The sequence below is a fragment of the Notolepis coatsorum genome (assembly GCF_963971535.1).
Source record: "Notolepis coatsorum genome assembly, chromosome: 4".
NCBI classification, from domain to species: Eukaryota; Metazoa; Chordata; class Actinopteri; order Aulopiformes; family Paralepididae; genus Notolepis; species Notolepis coatsorum.
The window spans coordinates 66352645-66370948 of NC_140168.1; the positions used below are offsets into that span (position 1 = coordinate 66352645).

General features: G+C 42.1%; 1 protein-coding gene across 1 annotated transcript in view; it reads right to left on the reverse strand.

The window, feature by feature from the left end:
• Positions 1-18304, reverse strand: part of rrm2b (ribonucleotide reductase M2 b) — a 50287-nt gene that overhangs the window by 13168 nt on the left and 18815 nt on the right. Inside the window, exons 2-5 of the mRNA XM_084312399.1 lie at positions 11033-11194; positions 9089-9205; positions 6433-6566; positions 2338-2432 (exon numbers count right to left, since the gene is read on the reverse strand). Coding sequence (XP_084168525.1) covers positions 2338-2432; positions 6433-6566; positions 9089-9205; positions 11033-11194 — 508 coding nt within the window. The remainder of the gene's footprint in view (positions 1-2337; positions 2433-6432; positions 6567-9088; positions 9206-11032; positions 11195-18304) is intronic.

Sequence of the window (18304 nt, forward strand, 5' to 3'; positions counted from 1 at the left end):
TAATAACAAACTAGTTCTAAACATATCAAAGACAAGTAGCATCATTTTTGGTTCAAACCATACTCGAACCCAGTCTTGAAACTTTTGATAAGTGATGTGGTAATTAATCAAGTCCAGGAGACTAAACTAGGGGTAACATTAGACAGTAAATTGTCATGGTCACACCATATAAACAATATAGTAGTGAAAATGGGAAGAGGGATTTCTGTTGTTAAAAGATGTGCTCATTTGTTACCACTAAATTCTATCAAACAGGTCATTCAAGCTCTGGTTGTCAAATCTTGACTATTGTCCTGCAGTATGGTCGAATGTAACGACGAATAAACTGAAAAAATTGCAAATGGTACAAAACAAAGCAGCACGTATAACGCTTCGCTGTGAGTACAGAACTAATGTTGCAGCGATGCACAGTTGTTTAACTTGGTTACTTGTCAAACATAAATTACTCTGCTCACTCCTTGTATTCACTAGGAATATTCTTGTTACAAAGATCCCCTCAATTTTATATAACAATTTATCTATAAGTCTTTTTTTTGTATCCACTTTTTCTCCCATTTTCAATTTTTCTCCCATCCCAATTTCGTATCGTCCAATTCAACCCTCCCCTGTCTTTGAACGCTGTTTCATGCCTCCCACAAGCCGGCTGCAATGTGGACTAAGTCATACATAGCACGAGTCCCCTCCGATACTCGAGGTAACAGCAGTCGCATCTTTCCACCTGCGCGGCTCGATCTTTCAGCGTCGGGGGTCTGGGCTTTGGAGGGGCCCCGCCCCCGTCGCTTCCTGATTCTACTGCGCAGGCGCACCAACCGACCTGTAGGAGTCGCTGTCCACAACGCCCGATCCCCACCCATCAGTTTCCCTCCCCCTAATACTGCCAATGTGTATTAGTGCGGACGGCCAGCTAAACTGAAAGCAATGTGGAGCGCTGGGCTCGAACAGAGAGATGATCTGTTTGAGCCCAGCCTCCAGTATTCGTGGTGAGCGCCTTGCCCACTGCACCACGTAGCCGCCCCAATTTATCTATAAGTCTTGACAGACACAACCATTCCACCAGACATGCTTCTGCACGAGGTTTTACACTTCCAAAAGTGAGGTCGAATGCAATGAAGCGAACTGTCATGTTCCGTGGTATGCAGGAATGGAACTCTCTTCCCAGACATGTTAAGCAGGAGAATAGTAAATGTCGTTTCAAAATCGTGGTAAAACAACATTTTCAACCAAAGAAATTGACATTCCCTAATAGATAGTGTGTACGTAAATGAAAATGTATGTGTCTGATAAAGAGATAGGTATAAATAAATGAAAAGGCATGTGTCTGATAGGGATATATTATTAAAAGATTGTATAATTGGCTGATATGAACATAGATAATGTATGTAAAAGCTAAATAGTATATTATGCTGTATTGCAGGGGTGGCCAACCTTTTTTGAACCAAGATCTACTTTTTCATTTACCACCTAGCCCGAGAGCTACCAGCCAAAATTGTATATTGTAAGCCGTCATTTGAGGCTTTATAAAAGCAGCATAATGAACACAAATCTGTCAGTGCCGAGTCCGACCTCATCTTAAATAACAAACAGCATTTTTTTATTTTTTTTTAATAATCAAATTTTATTAATGAAGATCTACTTGAAATCAGCCCGCGATCTACCTGTCGATCGCGATCGACTGGTTGGGCACCACTGCTGTATTGTATTATGAATTAATTATAAGTAGGCATTATTGTATTGTATTATGAATTCATAAGGCGTATATATTGTTGTATTGTATTATGAATTTGATTAGGGTTTTTATTGTTGTTTTAATTGTCTCTATGACATGTGAATGTTGTGAGTGTATAAGTCTGTACGTGTTATGGACCCCAGGAAGAATAGTCCCAGCACTGCTGTGGCTAATGGGGATCCAAATAAACTTAAACTTAAACCCATAGCTCTGTATAATAGCATGTACAATAATGCTGTATATACCATATATATACCGTATACCTATCCTCTCCTGTCTGTACTTACCTGCACATAGTCCTTTACTATATCTATATCTGTACATATCCTACTCTTACTAGTTACGCTGCTGGCCAGTAGTAGTCATACTGTCTTTAATTATCATACTACAACTCTGTACATACATCTGATTAGGACTATACTCAGTTGGGACTTAATCACCTGTACATTGTATATTGCTGTTGCACTTTACTGCTACATTTGCACTCTCAAACTTATTTTCGTTGTACTGTACTTGTGCTGTATAATGACAATACATTTTAATCTAATATAATCGAATCTAATAATATATCTAATCTAACAATATCTTGACATGTCACAGCACATGCTTACCGAACGTGGATGTGCTGTCATTTATCCACTGCAGTGCCCAGTCTGCCTTCCGTCTCACACAGGGCATGGTCTCAATGGCGTTAAATAAATAGTCCCTAAAGAAAAAAGACAGGAAACAAATTAAATTGGACCTTATTGTACCGAGTATAAACAATATGTTATGTTTGTAGCAACGTTCTAAGTCTGTGGTCTGTAGACTGTCGCCTGCCAAACCACACACAGCCACCACAAAGACCGCTGTGCCCAGGTGTGCAACTGAAATCGCTACAAACTGGCACGGGAACATGTTGTTACGTACAGGTGCAGGTTTTACAGTTTGCATCTTCTTTTTTTTTAAAACTTCATTTTTTAGCGTTTATCGCTTTTTCTGGTCAAGCATGACCGACAGAAACAGGTTGAATGGGATATAGATCAGGGGAAGACACTGAGAAAATACGGCGAGTCCGGGAGTCGAACTCGTGTACCCCAGATCCGTGACGCGCACGGTTGTCCCCGACGCCGAAATAGCGCCGAGATACGCGGTGAGCTACTGGAGCTCCCCTACAGTTTGCGTCTTCTGAGACTGTATAGTATTATTTACCAGAGTTAGTACTGCTTTTTTGTGATTATGATTCCCAGTAGGGCTGCTGCTCGATTATGGCAAATATCCTAATCACCATTATTTCTGGTCAATATTGAGATCGCAATTATTTAACACGATTACTCATTGATTTTGGAAACATTATGCATTTATTTTATTATAACTTAAGAAATATATATATATATATGAATGAAAACAGTGGATTTCCTTGAACTTTAAATATAATTCAATTGAAAAACAAAAACATTAACTGGCTCAAAAGGTTTGACTTGGCTAAAAAACATGACCTGGCTTAAAAACATGACCTGCCTAAAAGTAAATAATCTTGTTTTCATAATCTGTCAAATGTGATTAAATGCCCAGCCCTAAAAAAAACAAGCAATTCTATAATCGTCACACTCTTTGTTTGTTTTGAATGATTTAGACTAGATGGCTCCAAGCACCGTGTTCCAAACAGTGGGTAATTAGGAATGTATTCCTTGGCATCTCCGTCTAAGACTTGTATACACTACAACTACTAGTTATGGTACTCACCATTGTATCCTATATAATAAGGTCGGGTGGGCCTCTCTGGCAGAGAGACGTAAGTTGCATTGCAATCTTTTTATTTATAAAGCCATAATTAGAGATTGTCCAAATTATATTAGTTCTTTATTGGAATGGACCACTGGACCCTGTCGTACACAATCCAGTTTTTGGCTTACACTTAAGGCGCTCCCATAGTCCAGCAGACTGCACACAGAGCAGACTCCGCGGATGTCCGCGCGGCTCTTTGAGCTTTCATAGTCGAGCAGATCTCAGCGGACGTCCGCGGTCTATTTCCTACATTTCTCGCACCAGTTTTACTACATTTCCCACAATTCTGTCTGTTCAGAGGGAACATTATCAGCGGGAGAGCGAGAGAGCGAGAGAGAGAGAGAGAGAGAGAGAGAGAGCTTCACGGGCTCATCTCTCTCCTCGCGCCACCAATCGCTTGCGCGGCGTCACATTAAATGCAGTTCGATGTCAACCAAAACGCCGAGCAGCGTTTTGTGTGACACCAAGTCAGCGCCTCAGAAAATAGGAGCGTCGCACCTGTGGGTCTGCTGTCCGCTGAGATCAAAGCTCAAGAGTCCGCGCGGACGTCCGCGCGGACATCCGCGGAGTCTGCTCTGTGTACAGTCTGCTGGACTATGGGAGCGCCTTTAGAGTGCCTAGAGTTTGTACTGAACTTGGTAGATCTGCTTTTGGCTGTTTTGCCCCTACATCATGGAATACCCTGCAGGAAACACTGAAACTAGACACTCTAGTGTCTATGGGTCGGTTTAGAACCTTAATGACCAATCAGGTCACCACAATATGTAATTGTTTTTAAATTATTACCTCTGTTTTAATTTTTAGCTATTTTATTCTTTTAAAAAGATGTTTTTTTTTTTTTTTAATGTATTTTAAAATGTGCTCTTAACACTTTGATCGCCATGGTTAAATTCATAATTTACCATCCCTAGCCAGCTCTATTTGTCTATGGAGAAGTTCCCCTTCTTTGCAGGGCTATAACTTTTTAAATTCTATTGCTAAATTGACATTATTATGGCCCATTCAATGTCCTATATGTATTGTTCAGGGTGTATCAATGTTATACTTTTTCATTCACATATTCATACTAAAATACGGTCTAAAGTATAAGTATGTTTTTATCGTTTTCTGCAGCTTTCTCCAGAACTTGATTTATAGCCCCAAATGCACTATATTGATGATCAAATACAGTTTGGTAGCGATCGGTGCCAGATGAAAAATTTCAACTGGAGGTACTTCTAGAAGTTACTACGTATCATCTGATATTGACCGGATGGGCGAGGGGGCGTTTATAATTCCGTGGGCAACGTTATACCATTCATCTAGTGTGGGTCATATGATCATCAGATCAGTTAGTATAGAAGACGTTAGAAAATAACGTTGAAACTCACCGTATCTTCCTCGCGCCGTTGGACGATCAGCTTGGAGTAGACAGTTTTCGATTATGGGATGTTGATCCTGATGAACCATTTCCAGGTTGTATAATACTATATACGTCCAAATAACGTTGTTTATTGAGTTAGGGCGAGCGATTGATTATCCAGTGTGTTGAGATAGAGTCCTGCTAATGAACGCGAGTGCCCGGACGATTTATGGATGAGCACTTCCTGTTTGACGAGTCACTTCCTGTTGGCGATCTGCCGATCGGCCACCAGATGGCGCTCTTGAACCGATAGAGAGTTGAGTGGAGATCAGCAGTATATCTCAGGACCCCGGAGGAGAAATATGATTTCGATCACAGATTTTTGAAATATTGACATCAAAGACGAGTTACGGCGTCTTCGGCAGAATGAGCATGGCTAGGAACGACGTCTAAACACGTCATCGGCGATTAAAGTGTTAATTATTCTGATTGTCTGATGTCTTTATATTTATGAACACACTGTGACACTTGTGTATGTAACATCTCGACGGCACTGTAAATGAGTTTAATTACTCAGTGTATTATCGAGTATAAATAAAGATTGAATTAACTACACTTTCAGCAGAGGTGTCACAATGCAGGCTCAGCCGCCTGCAGCGCCTTTATAGCAGGTAGGGGTTCATTCTTGCCAAGATTCGGCTCATCAACCCGTCATGAGTTGTAAACGCAGAGCACCCTTCCTTCACAGCGGTGTTCTCTGCCCCTCTCTGTGAGCCCAAACTGTAGTTTCAGCTCGTGTTGAGAGGGAGGAGGGTGCCACAGAGCTATTTCAAATGTCTTTGGTTACTTGTAGAATATGACAGAAAGGCAGCCTTTGGTTGAGAAGAAAGGTAAAACAAATTCAGTCGTCATCATATGATGTTCTCAAATCAATTAATAATTGTGTTTAATAATTGTAATTTCAATATCCTTCCCTTGGCACTACCCCTAGTTTTGAAGTGTCCTTGACAGCGTAGTGGCCCTTCAAAATTAAGCTACAAGGGGTAGGGGTTGAAATCTTCACCTAGGAAATGGGACACCCTTTATTTCATCATCAGTAGTGAAATAATGTAAAGGATTTATGTATCAGCTTATTCGTCTTTTTTTTTTGCAGGGCCTAGAACAGTGTAGTCACATATAATAATGATAGGCCTATGTATTTATTTTACGTATCAAACACAGCACTTTATTTACAGTGTATTTTGAGATTAGATTAATTGTGTGACTACAATAAAAAGAAAATACATTTTAACTGAAATGTAGTGGAAATGTAGGCGAAAACCATTGCGTCCGCCGTCAACATAAAACTGTTCTTGATTTGGAGAAGTAGAAATAGTTGTAATCATCTTTACAGTGTAAAAAAAAATAAAGAAGCGGCATGCGATTCTGTGTATTTCCTCACAGGGAATAATATAATTCTATATACATGTGTTAAAGGTATAATTCTGTACGTCTTATTTGTTTGTGTTACGAATGATCCATCCATCCATCCATCCATCCATCCATCCATCCATCCATCTGTCCATCTGTCCATCTCCTGAGGCAGGTAGAATCTGACCTCTCCTTCAGGTCTCTGATGTAGGTGTTGATGAGCATGCTGTACATCTCAGAGTGGACGTTCTCCATCTGGATCTGGAAGCCATAGAAGGAGCGTGCTTCAGGCACCTGCACCTCCTGACTGAAGTGCTGCACCTGGAGAAGATCCACGCAGTTATTACATAGTTATTACCTATTACCATATCACCAGTTATTACCTATTACCATAGTTAATACCATATCACCAGTTATTACCTATTACCATAGTTATTACATAGTTATTATCTATTACCATATCACCAGTTATTACCTATTACCATAGTTATTACCATAGTTATTACCTATTACCATATCACCAGTTATTACCTATTACTAGGGGTGGGAATCACCAGAGGCCTCACGATACGATATTATCACGATACTTAAGTCACGATACGATAGTATTGCGATTCAAAATATATTGCGATATGCTGAGTATTGCGATATTAATATTGCACTATATTGCGATTTATTACCTTTTTTCAACTGCAAAGTAAAACTTTGTCAACATGTTTTATCTAATAAAATAAAGGTTTCAGTCTGTTCATCTCACTTCAATAATTTTTATTGCAGCAAATGGGATTTTCTCAAGCTGACAGATGTCAACACTAATCTGTGTTGCGCATGTACCTGACAAACTGAACTGCAAGTGGTCCACACACGGCGGGCGATTTTAGCCAGGCGACCGACTTTTTTTGCGAGCCGACCGACAGAATTGTATCGCCTCCATTGTTATGAATGAGAGAACCCACACAGCAGGAGATTTTGAAGCGACGGTCGCGCAGCTATTTCTGTCGCCTGGCTAAAAATCGCCTCAATCCTATTTTTTTAGGCGACACAGAAAGGACAATGAGGAAATAACATGACTTCTACTGGTGTATCATTTGCACACCATTAATGTATCAATACATTCATTGATCAATAACCTACATATTATTATCATGCTACTTATGTTAATTATTATTAACAGGAACAATTTAAATAAATAACGTTAGTTGGGAGAACTTAAGGTTTAGTGGCCGCTTGTCATTAACTAATAAATTGACAATGCGCCACGATGCACCTACTAGATGTTTTTGTACTCGGGTAACAAAATAAGTTGTGGATGTTGACAGAGTTTAATGTCCAGGCTGCAGCTGAGTTTGTAAGGTTTATTGTCCAAAGAAATGATGGTTGAGAACAAAACAGCGTCTTCAGTGAAAAAACATTCTCTCTCAGCTGCATAATTAATACTTGTCCAATCGGTGCCTAGTAAACATATTGTAGCGATCAGTCATGCAGTAATGTCAGGAAAAATGAGGAGAGGTTGTATTCGTATATGGTGGTTTAATTCCAGTTCAATATGGGTTTTACAGGTTAATATTCCGTCGTAACGCACAACACAGCTACCTGCTAGTGCTAGTGAAGCACTGCTAATACGCTCGCTTCACGACAACATAACGTCCGGTCCCGGCGGTCCGTCCTCCTATATCTCCCGGGGGGAAACAAGTAACCACACCCCCAGCTAAACAGAGCGACGGTCGCCTCTGGTGTGGGGGGCCAAGCGATTGTCGTTGAGCGACAGGCGATCGCATCGCCAGGCGACGTTGGTCGCCCACCGTGTGCAGACCACTTACAGTCATATTCCAACTTAACTGAATGCACACGTGTGCGTGTGTGTGTGTGGACTACTGTACTATTACAGGTATTGAAATGAACAATGCAACTTCCTTATACAAAGAAAAAGTAGAAAAAAATTTGCATAATAAAATATCGGTCCTAATCATTTGGCATAAGATATTGACTATATTAACCCATTCAGTGCCAACCACGAAGATTAGTCGGGTTAACACGCCATGCGTTGAGTGCCAAGACCCGAGAAAACTTGGGTTTTAATCGTTATTTATTTTATTAGTAATATCCATTCATTTTTCATCCATTCAGCCTGACGTTATCATTGGGAATGGGTCTGAGCTCGAAAAGGGCAAATACCGCCGCCTATCGTCTCCCGGATGGTATTGCACATCATTGGATTGGATTGGGTGGGACTGTGCATCAGAAAAAAACTCTGGCCCCCGGGGTTTCCCTTCTCGGGCAAGCAGTAGCTGTTACCACATTCACTGGGGAGGCTCGGAGCAGCGTTGATTATGTGTTTTGGTGCTATAACGTTGGATCAATAAACGCGATCAATATTTGGAATGGCGATCAGGAATTGGATTAATCTTTTTGCAGAACATCTGATGTGAGGTAAGGACTCTATTTTACCAGTCTTGGGTGAATCAGATGTTTTTTTCTCCGTCATCGCAGCGTGTGTGTGCGTAACGTTAGTGCTGACCACGGCATGGATAATAGATTTTTCAGCCCGCTTCTCTAGCGTGCATAAGTACACATATACTATCGATAATCTAGCGTTTATTTGAAAACTATTCATGAATCAGCCGAAAAATGACAACGTGTTTTGTGTATTCCACTAAAGAGCTATTATCGCGGAATTTCTCTGGAATTACTAGACATCTCCAAAACTATACTCGTATTCAAAACGGTATAAAACAGAAATGTACCAATGAAAAAACAATCCGTTTCGTACATGTTGACTGCAAGCAAGTCATTGATAAGCGACGGGTATATTAGACCCATCTCTCTCTCTCTCTCTCTCTCACCAGGTTCTCATTGACGATGCCGTCACTGGCAGCGAAGAAGGCCAAGATGTGGGAGATGAAGTGTTGCTCGTCAGTCTTCAGCTTGTCCCAGTGGACCAGGTCCTTAGATAGATCCACCTGGAAGAGTATCAACACAAGCCACTGGTCAACCTGGCTGTGTTTTATCAAACGCAGTGTGCGAGTTAAAGGCACATACAGTATGCGGTGTACAAGTTTATTATTATCATTTGTTTATCTTCAGTATTTTAGTCTTTCGGCTCAGTCTAGCAACTAGCTATGTGCTCAAAACAAATGTAGTGATCTTTATGCATGTATATTTTATACCGACACTAGCCTGCCACCACCATGGAGGAGCCAGAAAACTGGGGTGCACTCGAAAAACAATGCAGGTTCAATCTCCATGACCCATGTGGAATTAATATGTTTCTTCCCCAGCCCTCCCCAACTCACCTAAAACCATCCCCCCCTCCTAGCTCAACCCTTTTGTCTCCCCTGATCAATCAGTCACCCTTTGTCTCTCACCTCCCCCCTTTCAACCCTCTCCAGCCCTCCCCAACCCATGTCTACCCCCTCCTCCCTCCTTCACTTGCCCAAACCAATCTGCCGTATCTCTGACCTGGGCACAACCCCTTTGACCTGGGCACGACCCCCTTTCTCTTACTATAAAGACCTACGTTTTACTTGATTCAGGAGCTCTATAGAGGACACTAAGGCCATGGTTAGACTGGTGTTTTTTTATACGTTTTTTAATACGTTTCATGTCCCTATTACACAGAAATGCGTTTTTTGGCGTTTTTTTGTGGATACGGCTGAAACGCTAAATTGTGTTTGCGTTTTGGAGAACCGCTAAAAAACGCGCCGACAACAGCGAGTAGTCTGCATGAGCCGTTGTTGCGAAAACGCCCATGCGCAGTAGATACCATCTGCGTGCCCTTCCGGTGACAACAGAGTGTGTGTGTGTGTGTGTTTGGGACAGAGGCAGAGCTGTCCCAAATAGCTGCAGCTACCATGTGTTGTCAAGTTATTGTTATAAGGATCCCAGTCCAAGCTACAACAGTCTGCATTCCCTTAACAATTGTTTGTATTGAGCCGTATTGTATTGTACCCATATGCAATATGTTAAATAAAGTTTACATCCATTCATTCTGCTAGCATTACCGATTGCATGAGCAGCTGGCTAACGTGAGCTATCAGATCCTGTTAGCTCAAAGCTCCTCTTTCAACTTAACAAGCATTAAACAAAATGGCCCAGTCATCTATTCACCTTTGTTTAATACACACAGCGTTGTCTCTAATGTTATCTAATTACTGATAGCTCTCGATATCATCAGTTTGGTGCTGGCTAAATAGCGTGAGCTAACGTTAGCTTCTAGCCACAATGCTATACTGTTATAATGGCATACTCCATTGACGTTAGCATGCAGCTAACAATGCTACCGATCTTTTTTTAGACTAAACTATCCGCTCTTGGTGGTCACTTGTGTTGATGTTAGTTTTGTTTCATCAACAAATGACAGGCAGAACACACAGTGAATGTATCGCCACCTACTGCCACCTACTGCTTTGGCAGTGTACTACATCAGTGTGCTCAGGTGACAAAAAAAAATGTTCATGTTCGCCACCTACTGCCACCTACTGCTTTGGCAGTGTACTACATCAGTGTGCTCAGGTGACAAAAAAAAAAAAAAAAAAAACGAAAGTGTGACTCGAGGCGCAGGACGTCGCGGCGAAACGCGTATGACAATGAAACGAAAATGAAACGAAAGGTGTAACCGCAGCCTAAGCCTGTGGGTCATCCTGGGGTCATCCAGCCTAACTTTTGTACTTTGATACTCTGTTTGAGCTAAATAAACCTATGTTAACTAAGTCTATATTTGACTTGAGTACATCCTTATTCCGGCTATATTCCTCCACACCCACGTTTCATATTCTCCATCAACCCACCTCTTCTACCGTCCAGAAGGATGCCTGCGCCTGCTTGTACATCTTCCAGATGTCGGGGTACTGGATGGGGAAGATGACGAAGCGTCTGGGGTTTTCCCTCAGCAGCGGCTCATCTGCGTCTGTGCCATTGTGGTGTTCTGGATCTACTGCTTTACGGGCATTCTGTAACAAATCACATTCAAGTGCAACACATCTATTTCACCAAACATGGAGATTAGCGTTATACTTTTTTATTTTCATTTAATTTAACCTTTATTTAACCAGGCAGGTCAATTAGGAACAAATTCTTATTTACAATGACGGCCTGGCAAGAGGACAAAAGGGTATCTCGAAGGGTAACAGGGAAAGGGGACAAAAATTATTATTTCATTAAATTAAATAGAAAATAGACAGAATGAATGAATGAATGAATGAATGAATGAATGAATGAATGAATGAATGAATGAATGAAAACTTTATTTAACAGATTGCAGAATGGGTACAATACAGTACGGCTCAATACATACAATTGTTAAGGGGATGCAGACCTGAGAAAGACGTTTGTCTTGTTTCCATCAGGGTCCCCCATTTTCAATTCATATAGACATATATGACATACATGACATACAGATAGTCAGTACTGCTACATCTATACATTTATGACATACCAGATTTGCAAATACAGTACTGTTTGTGATACAGAAGGAGTCAAGAAAAGGGAGTATATACATTTGACGTAGAAACTGTACATTGGAGGAGGTTGGGTGGGGGGGGTTGGGTACATTGGGTGAATGAATGAATGAATGAATGAATGAATGAATGAAAACTTTATTTAACAGATTGCAGAATGGGTACAATACAGTACGGCTCAATACACACAATTGTTAACACTTTCAGTGCCACTCACGAGATTTCTCTGGTTTTTTAATAGGTGGTTGCATGCCACTCACAAGATTTCTCGGAATTATTATTATTTTTTTTTTTTGCGATCTGAAAAATTATTGCATCACCCGAGCCTACCCGAGTATAGCCGAGGGGCGCCGGCGATCACTGTGGAAAAAAGCGCCCCCTGTCGTCTCCCAGATGACATAAGTGATTTTGGAATGGACTCAATGAAAATGAATGGGGAAAAAAATCCGGTACTCCACATTTTCCAGTTCACTGATCCAGCCGGGGTTACTAGAGTTCATTCTGGAGCCTCAGATCCCCGCGGATCATGGAGTTCTACTGTATCGCGTTGGATCCATACACGTATCGATTTTTTCGAATGGTGATCAGGAATTGGAATATACCAGTTGGATACCATCTGATGTCAGGTAAGGACTCTATGTTATCAGTGGTAGGATAATCAGAGTAAGTTTGATGAAGTTATAAGCTGTTTTGTGAAATGTCTTCTTTCGGTTTCACTGTAAAAGTCAGTGAGGAAATCAACGGAGCGATTATCAGTGCGCGGCCGTAATGTGCGTGCGTGCACGTATAATATTGATCATCTAGCGTTTATTTGAAAACGATTCATAAAAAGGCAGACGAATATCAACGTTGTGGAATATTCCACTAAAAGACGATTTTCATAGAATGCTCCAGAATGAGCTGTTTTTTATATCAAAACGGGGGCTTTTCTAACTGCTCTGAAACGGCAACGACGCGATAAAAAAACAATCTGCCTTCACAGCACTGACTGGAAAATAGTCTTTGATAATGCGATGGGCAGATTAGACACATAGCCATAATTTAAAACATAGATTAGGCGATATTAACGTTAACATTGGCGCCGATGGTGGCATTCAAGCGGTAAAATGGAAAACCAGGCGTGGCGCTGAAAGTGTTAAGGGGATGCAGACCAGAGAAAGACGTTTGTCTTGTTTACATCAGGGTCCCCCATTTTCATTTCATATCGACATTTAAGACATACTCAGCATACATGACATTTATGGCATAGGGACATATAGGTATTTAGTACTGATACATTTGTGACATATACGGTATTCAAATATACAGTACTGTTACTCATAGATCCTGACAGAGTATATACATATGATTGATTGATTGAAAAGTTTATTAACAGATTGCAGAATGGGTACAGTACAGCTCAATACATACAATTGTTAAGGGGATGCAGACCAGAGAAAGACTTTCATCTTGTTTACATCAGGGTCCCCCATTTTCAATTCATCATAACATATATGACACACACGGGGGGGCGGAGCCAGGCGTTCATGGGGTGAGACGTGTTTCACGGGAGCTCCCTATTATCGTGCGGAAAACACTGTCACCCCACTAGTCTTTATTTTATTTATATTTGTTATTGGTCTTTTTGTTGAGTGGTCAAGCATCTACTACTTTCATCGACCTTTTTTCAACTTTTCACGATGTCGAAGGGAACCAGAGCCATGAACGCTACAGCCGACAAAATAGCACCGAGCCCGTCCTCGCTTTCGCCTGAGATAAGTGAAATTCTCTCGGCCGTGACCAAACTCCATGCGGACTTTGAGGTACGCTTCGCTGATGCACAAATGAAAGCGCAGGCGGAACTTTTTGATACCTTCCATCGGGCAATGTCGGAGGAAATCAGGCTGGCGGTAGGTCCGTTGAGAGAAAAGATGGAGTCGCTACACGCTGTCGCTGCAGCTAACGCTAACGAACTAGCTTCACTAACGGTTGAGGCCTCTCGACAGGGCGAGAGGGTGGCGGGCCTGGAGTCCTCCCTGCTGGCTAGGCAGGCTGACGTCGCCAAATTACAGTCGGTAATTGCGGAAATGCAGTCCAGGGAGAGACGATACAACATCAGGATTGTCGGTGTACCGGAGGGCAGTGAGGGAGGACGTCTCTCGGAGAACATGCCGGAGCTGCTGCAGAAAATACTGGGGAAAGATGTCCTTCCCGAACCGCCCTTATGTGAGTCGGCTTACAGAGCGGGCAAGACCAGTCCTGATGTGAGCAAGGAGCCGAGGCCCATCATTGTCAAGCTAAACAGGTTACAGCAGAGAGAACTCATCATGCGGTCGGCCCGGGCCAGAAGGGGGGATCTGGGTCTCGACAATCACAAAGTGGCCATTTTCGAGGACTTCACACCGGAGGTTCAGGCACAGAGGGGCGAATACAAACTGGTCATGGCCAAGCTATGGAAACTGGGCTTGAGGCCTACGCTATTCGCCCCCGCAAGATTGTCTGATTGTCTATGTAAGGGCGATGACCGTCGCTCATTTTGGTCGTTGGCCAAAGCGGAGGAATATCTCGGGGGGTTGGTCGAGACGGTGGCTTGATAGCTTGGTCGGGTGAGTGGCTTGGCGTTGTGGACCTAAATACATTGTTAGGGCGGACTACTCACAATTGCTTGTTATCAGGCCCAGACAGGCTAACTATCTGCTGCCCATCCGAGCTCTATGGAGGCTAACGAGCTAACTGAACAATGTACATGACAGATTCTAGCGTGCTAGCCGGATTCATCACTAGCTTACGCGCTGGCCTCGGGCTGGCTAGCGGGCTGTGTCTATCGCCTGCGTCGAGACACTCGTGACCCGATAATGTTTACGTATTTTGGTTGCTGTTGCTGTTCAAAGTGACATCGGTTTGCACAATTCAATGGTGATCGGGTCCTTAACTAATTTTGTATGCTTTTATTTTTATATCCAGGATGTTTTGAGCTTTGGGCTCCAATAGTAGAAGGTCGGTTGAATATACATTTACAATATATGATAACAGGTTGGGTCGGGTATAGCTTTGTTTGCACTCTGGCCATAACCCTCTTTTCCTTTTCTTCTTATTGTTGCTGTTTTTATGTCATCTGTATGCGCGATTTAAATGTGATCCGATTCTGCCTTAGACTATCTGCTGGTATGCTTTAATTTAATTTTGTTTTGAATTTTCCTTTATCCATTTATGCTATGACGTTGCGACATTGATACGCAGACTCTGAGGTAGATGGTTACAGGGTTGATGTTGAGTTATTATATAATAATGGCTATTTTTCCATTATAGTTGTCTCATGTTAGGGCCAAGGCTCACGATGGTTCTCGACCGAATATACATACAAAATATATGATAACAGATTGGGTCAGGTTTAGCTTCGCTTGCACTTTAGCCATAACCCTCTTTCCTTTTCTTCTTATTGTCGCTGTTTTAATGACATCTGTATGCGCAATTTAACTGAGATCCGATCCTGCCTTGGACTATCTGCTGGTATGCTTTAATTTGATTTTGTTTTGAATTTTCCTTTATCCATTTATGCTATAACGTTGCGACATTGATACGCAGACAGTTATACAGTGTCCCCCACCCACCCCTCCTACCCAACCCCCCCCCCCCCCACTCCTACCCCCCCCCCCCCCCACCCACCCAACCACCTCCAATGTACAGTCCCCCCCCACCCCCACCTACCCAATCCAATGTACAGTTTCTACGTCAAATGTATATACTCTTTTTTCTGGACTCTTTTGTATCACAAACAGTACTGTAATTGCAAATCTGGTATGTCATAAATGTATAGATGTAGCAGTACTGTCTATCTGTATGTCATGTATGTCATATATGTTACGATGAATTGAAAATGGGGGACCCTGATGTAAACAAGACGAAAGTCTTTCTCTGGTCTGCATCCCCTTAACAATTGTATGTATTGAGCTGTACTGTACTGTACCCATTCTGCAAACTGTTAATAAAGTTTTCAATCAATCAATCAAGACTCGGAAGTAGATGATCACAGGGTTGATGTTGAGTTTTTTTTTTTTTTTAACTTAAATTTTTATTAAACATTTATAGACAAACAACACAACATATACAATAACTTCAACAACACTATTAAACAGACATAAATTATAAAGAAAAAATGTAATACCCAAAAGACTAAAAATAAAAAATACTGACTTAAGCAAATAAAAAACATAAAACAATTGTCATATCTTAAACAAAAATAAAATTAGAAAACATTAAGTGTGTGACATGGGTTCAGAGACCCTCTTTGAACCTCTTTACCCTTCGCATTTATTTTTTTTAAACTTCATTTTTTAGCGTTTATCGCTTTTTCTGGTCAAGCATGACCGACAGAAACAGGTTGAATGGGATATAGATCAGGGGAAGACACTCTGAGAAAATACGGCGAGTCCGGGAGTCGAACTCGTGTACCCCAGATCCGTGATGCGCACGGTTGTCCCCGACGCCGAAATAGCGCTGAGATACGCGGTGAGCTACTGGAGCTCCCCTACCCTTCGCCCTCTTGTGGTGTATTTGGTTCTTCCTCTGTGATGTCGTTTTCGTTCCCCTTGTAATCCTCCCACTTTTCCCATCTTTCTCCAAATTTCTCTTCCTGTAACCTCAGCATGTGTGTTATCCTCTCCATATCCTGTATCTCTTCCACTATTCCTACCCATTGTGCTATTGTCGTGGGTCTTCTTTGTACCACAGTCTTGTTATTGCTTTTCTGGCTGCTATCAACATTATCTTTATTAAATATTTGTCCCCCCCTTGTATTCCCTCGTGTGTCAGGTCTCCTAAGTAAAGCACCAGTCCTGTTTGTGGTAACCCGTATCCTAATATTCTGATCATTGCCTCCCATATCTCCTCCCAATACCCCTTCAGCTTCTGACATCCCCAGAATATGTGCGTGTGATTTGCCCCCTCCTTCCCACACATCCTCCAGCATGTTCTTTGTGTTGGTGCATATTTTCCCTTCAGCTCTGGGGTTATAAAGAATCTGATTATGTTTTTCCATCCAAACTCTTTCCATATCCTCGATCCTGTTGTTGAATGTTGCACCTCGCATATGTTCCCCCATTCCTTCCCTGTTATTTCTATCTCTAGCTCTCTCTCCCATTTCTCCCTTATGTAATCGGTCGTGTGTCCCTTGCTGTTCATTATAGCCCGGTATATTGCTGATATTACTCTTCCTTGCCCCCCTTCGTATGCCCATACTATCATCTTTATTATTCCATTCTGTTCTTCGTCTTTGGCCCCCCTTATTTCTTTGTTGTAGTAGTCTCTAACCTGTAGATATCTGAAGTGGTCCCTGTTTTCTAGTCCAAATTTCTCCTTTAATTTTTGTAGTGTCTGCATTTCCCCCTTCTCTATCATTTTGCATATCGCTGTTGCCCCCCCCCCCCCCCCCTCTCCCACCTTCTGAATCCATGGTCTAACCTCCCTGGTTTGAATCTCTTGTCATGTGCTACCCATCTCAGAACCCCTGACTGCTTCTCCAATTTGTGTGTTTTTACTACTCTGTTCCATATGGTCAAGGTGCATTTGGTGATTGGATCTAATAGTCCCTCTTTTTCTTTAAATAGTTCCCTATCTCCCACCAGAGCTTGTACCTTGTATCCCTCCCCTTCTTTTTCAATGTCTTTCCATCTTGCCTCATATCTGTCGTTACACCAGCACGTCACTGCTCTCAGTTGTGCTGCATAGTAATAATCTTGTAGGCTGGGTACTGCCATCCCTCCCTCTTCCTTTGGTAGTTGTAGTGTTTTATATCTGACCCGTGGTCTTCTCCCCGCCCATATGAACCTCGATATCAGTCTGTCCCACTCCCTGAATTGATTCTGTGGTATTTGTATCGGTAGTGCCTGGAATAGGTACAGTAACCTTGATAGTATGTTCATTTTAATGACCTCTATTCTTGAATTGAAGTCCAAGGGCATTACTGTCCATCTCTCTAAGTCTCTCTTGATGTTCTGATTTATCTGTGTATAGTTCGCCTCAAACAGTTTCCCCACCCCTCTCGTGATGTTCACCCCTAAGTATTTAATCTTGTCCATGTCCCATCTTATCCCGTACTGTTCCCTAATTTCCATCGTTGGGGTATAGTTCCATGCTAAGGTCTGTGTCTTTGTCACGTTTAGTTTGTATCCTGAGTAGTGGCCATAATCCTTCAGTAGATCCATCAGTGCCGGGAAGCTCTTGTCTGGTTGCTTCATGTATACTATCACGTCGTCCGCAAATAGGCCTAGTTTATATTCCGTTCCCTTTATCCTTACTCCCTTAATGTCCTCGGTCTGTCTGATCAGTTGTGCCAGTGGTTCTATGAAAACGGCGAAGAGCGTTGGTGAGAGACAACATCCCTGTCTGGTAGCCCTCTCTAATCTGATTATATCCGTCAGGCTGCCATTCACCTTAACCCTCGCTGTCGGTTCTTGATATAGCGCCTTGATCATCTTCATCGCCCTCCCGTTCAGTCCGAACCTCATCAATGTTTTATATAAGAATGTCCAGCTCACACTGTCGAATGCTTTTTCTGCATCTAGGCTAATCAGTACCGCGCCACCACCTTGTTTTTGTATCTCCTCTACTATGTGTAATGTCTTT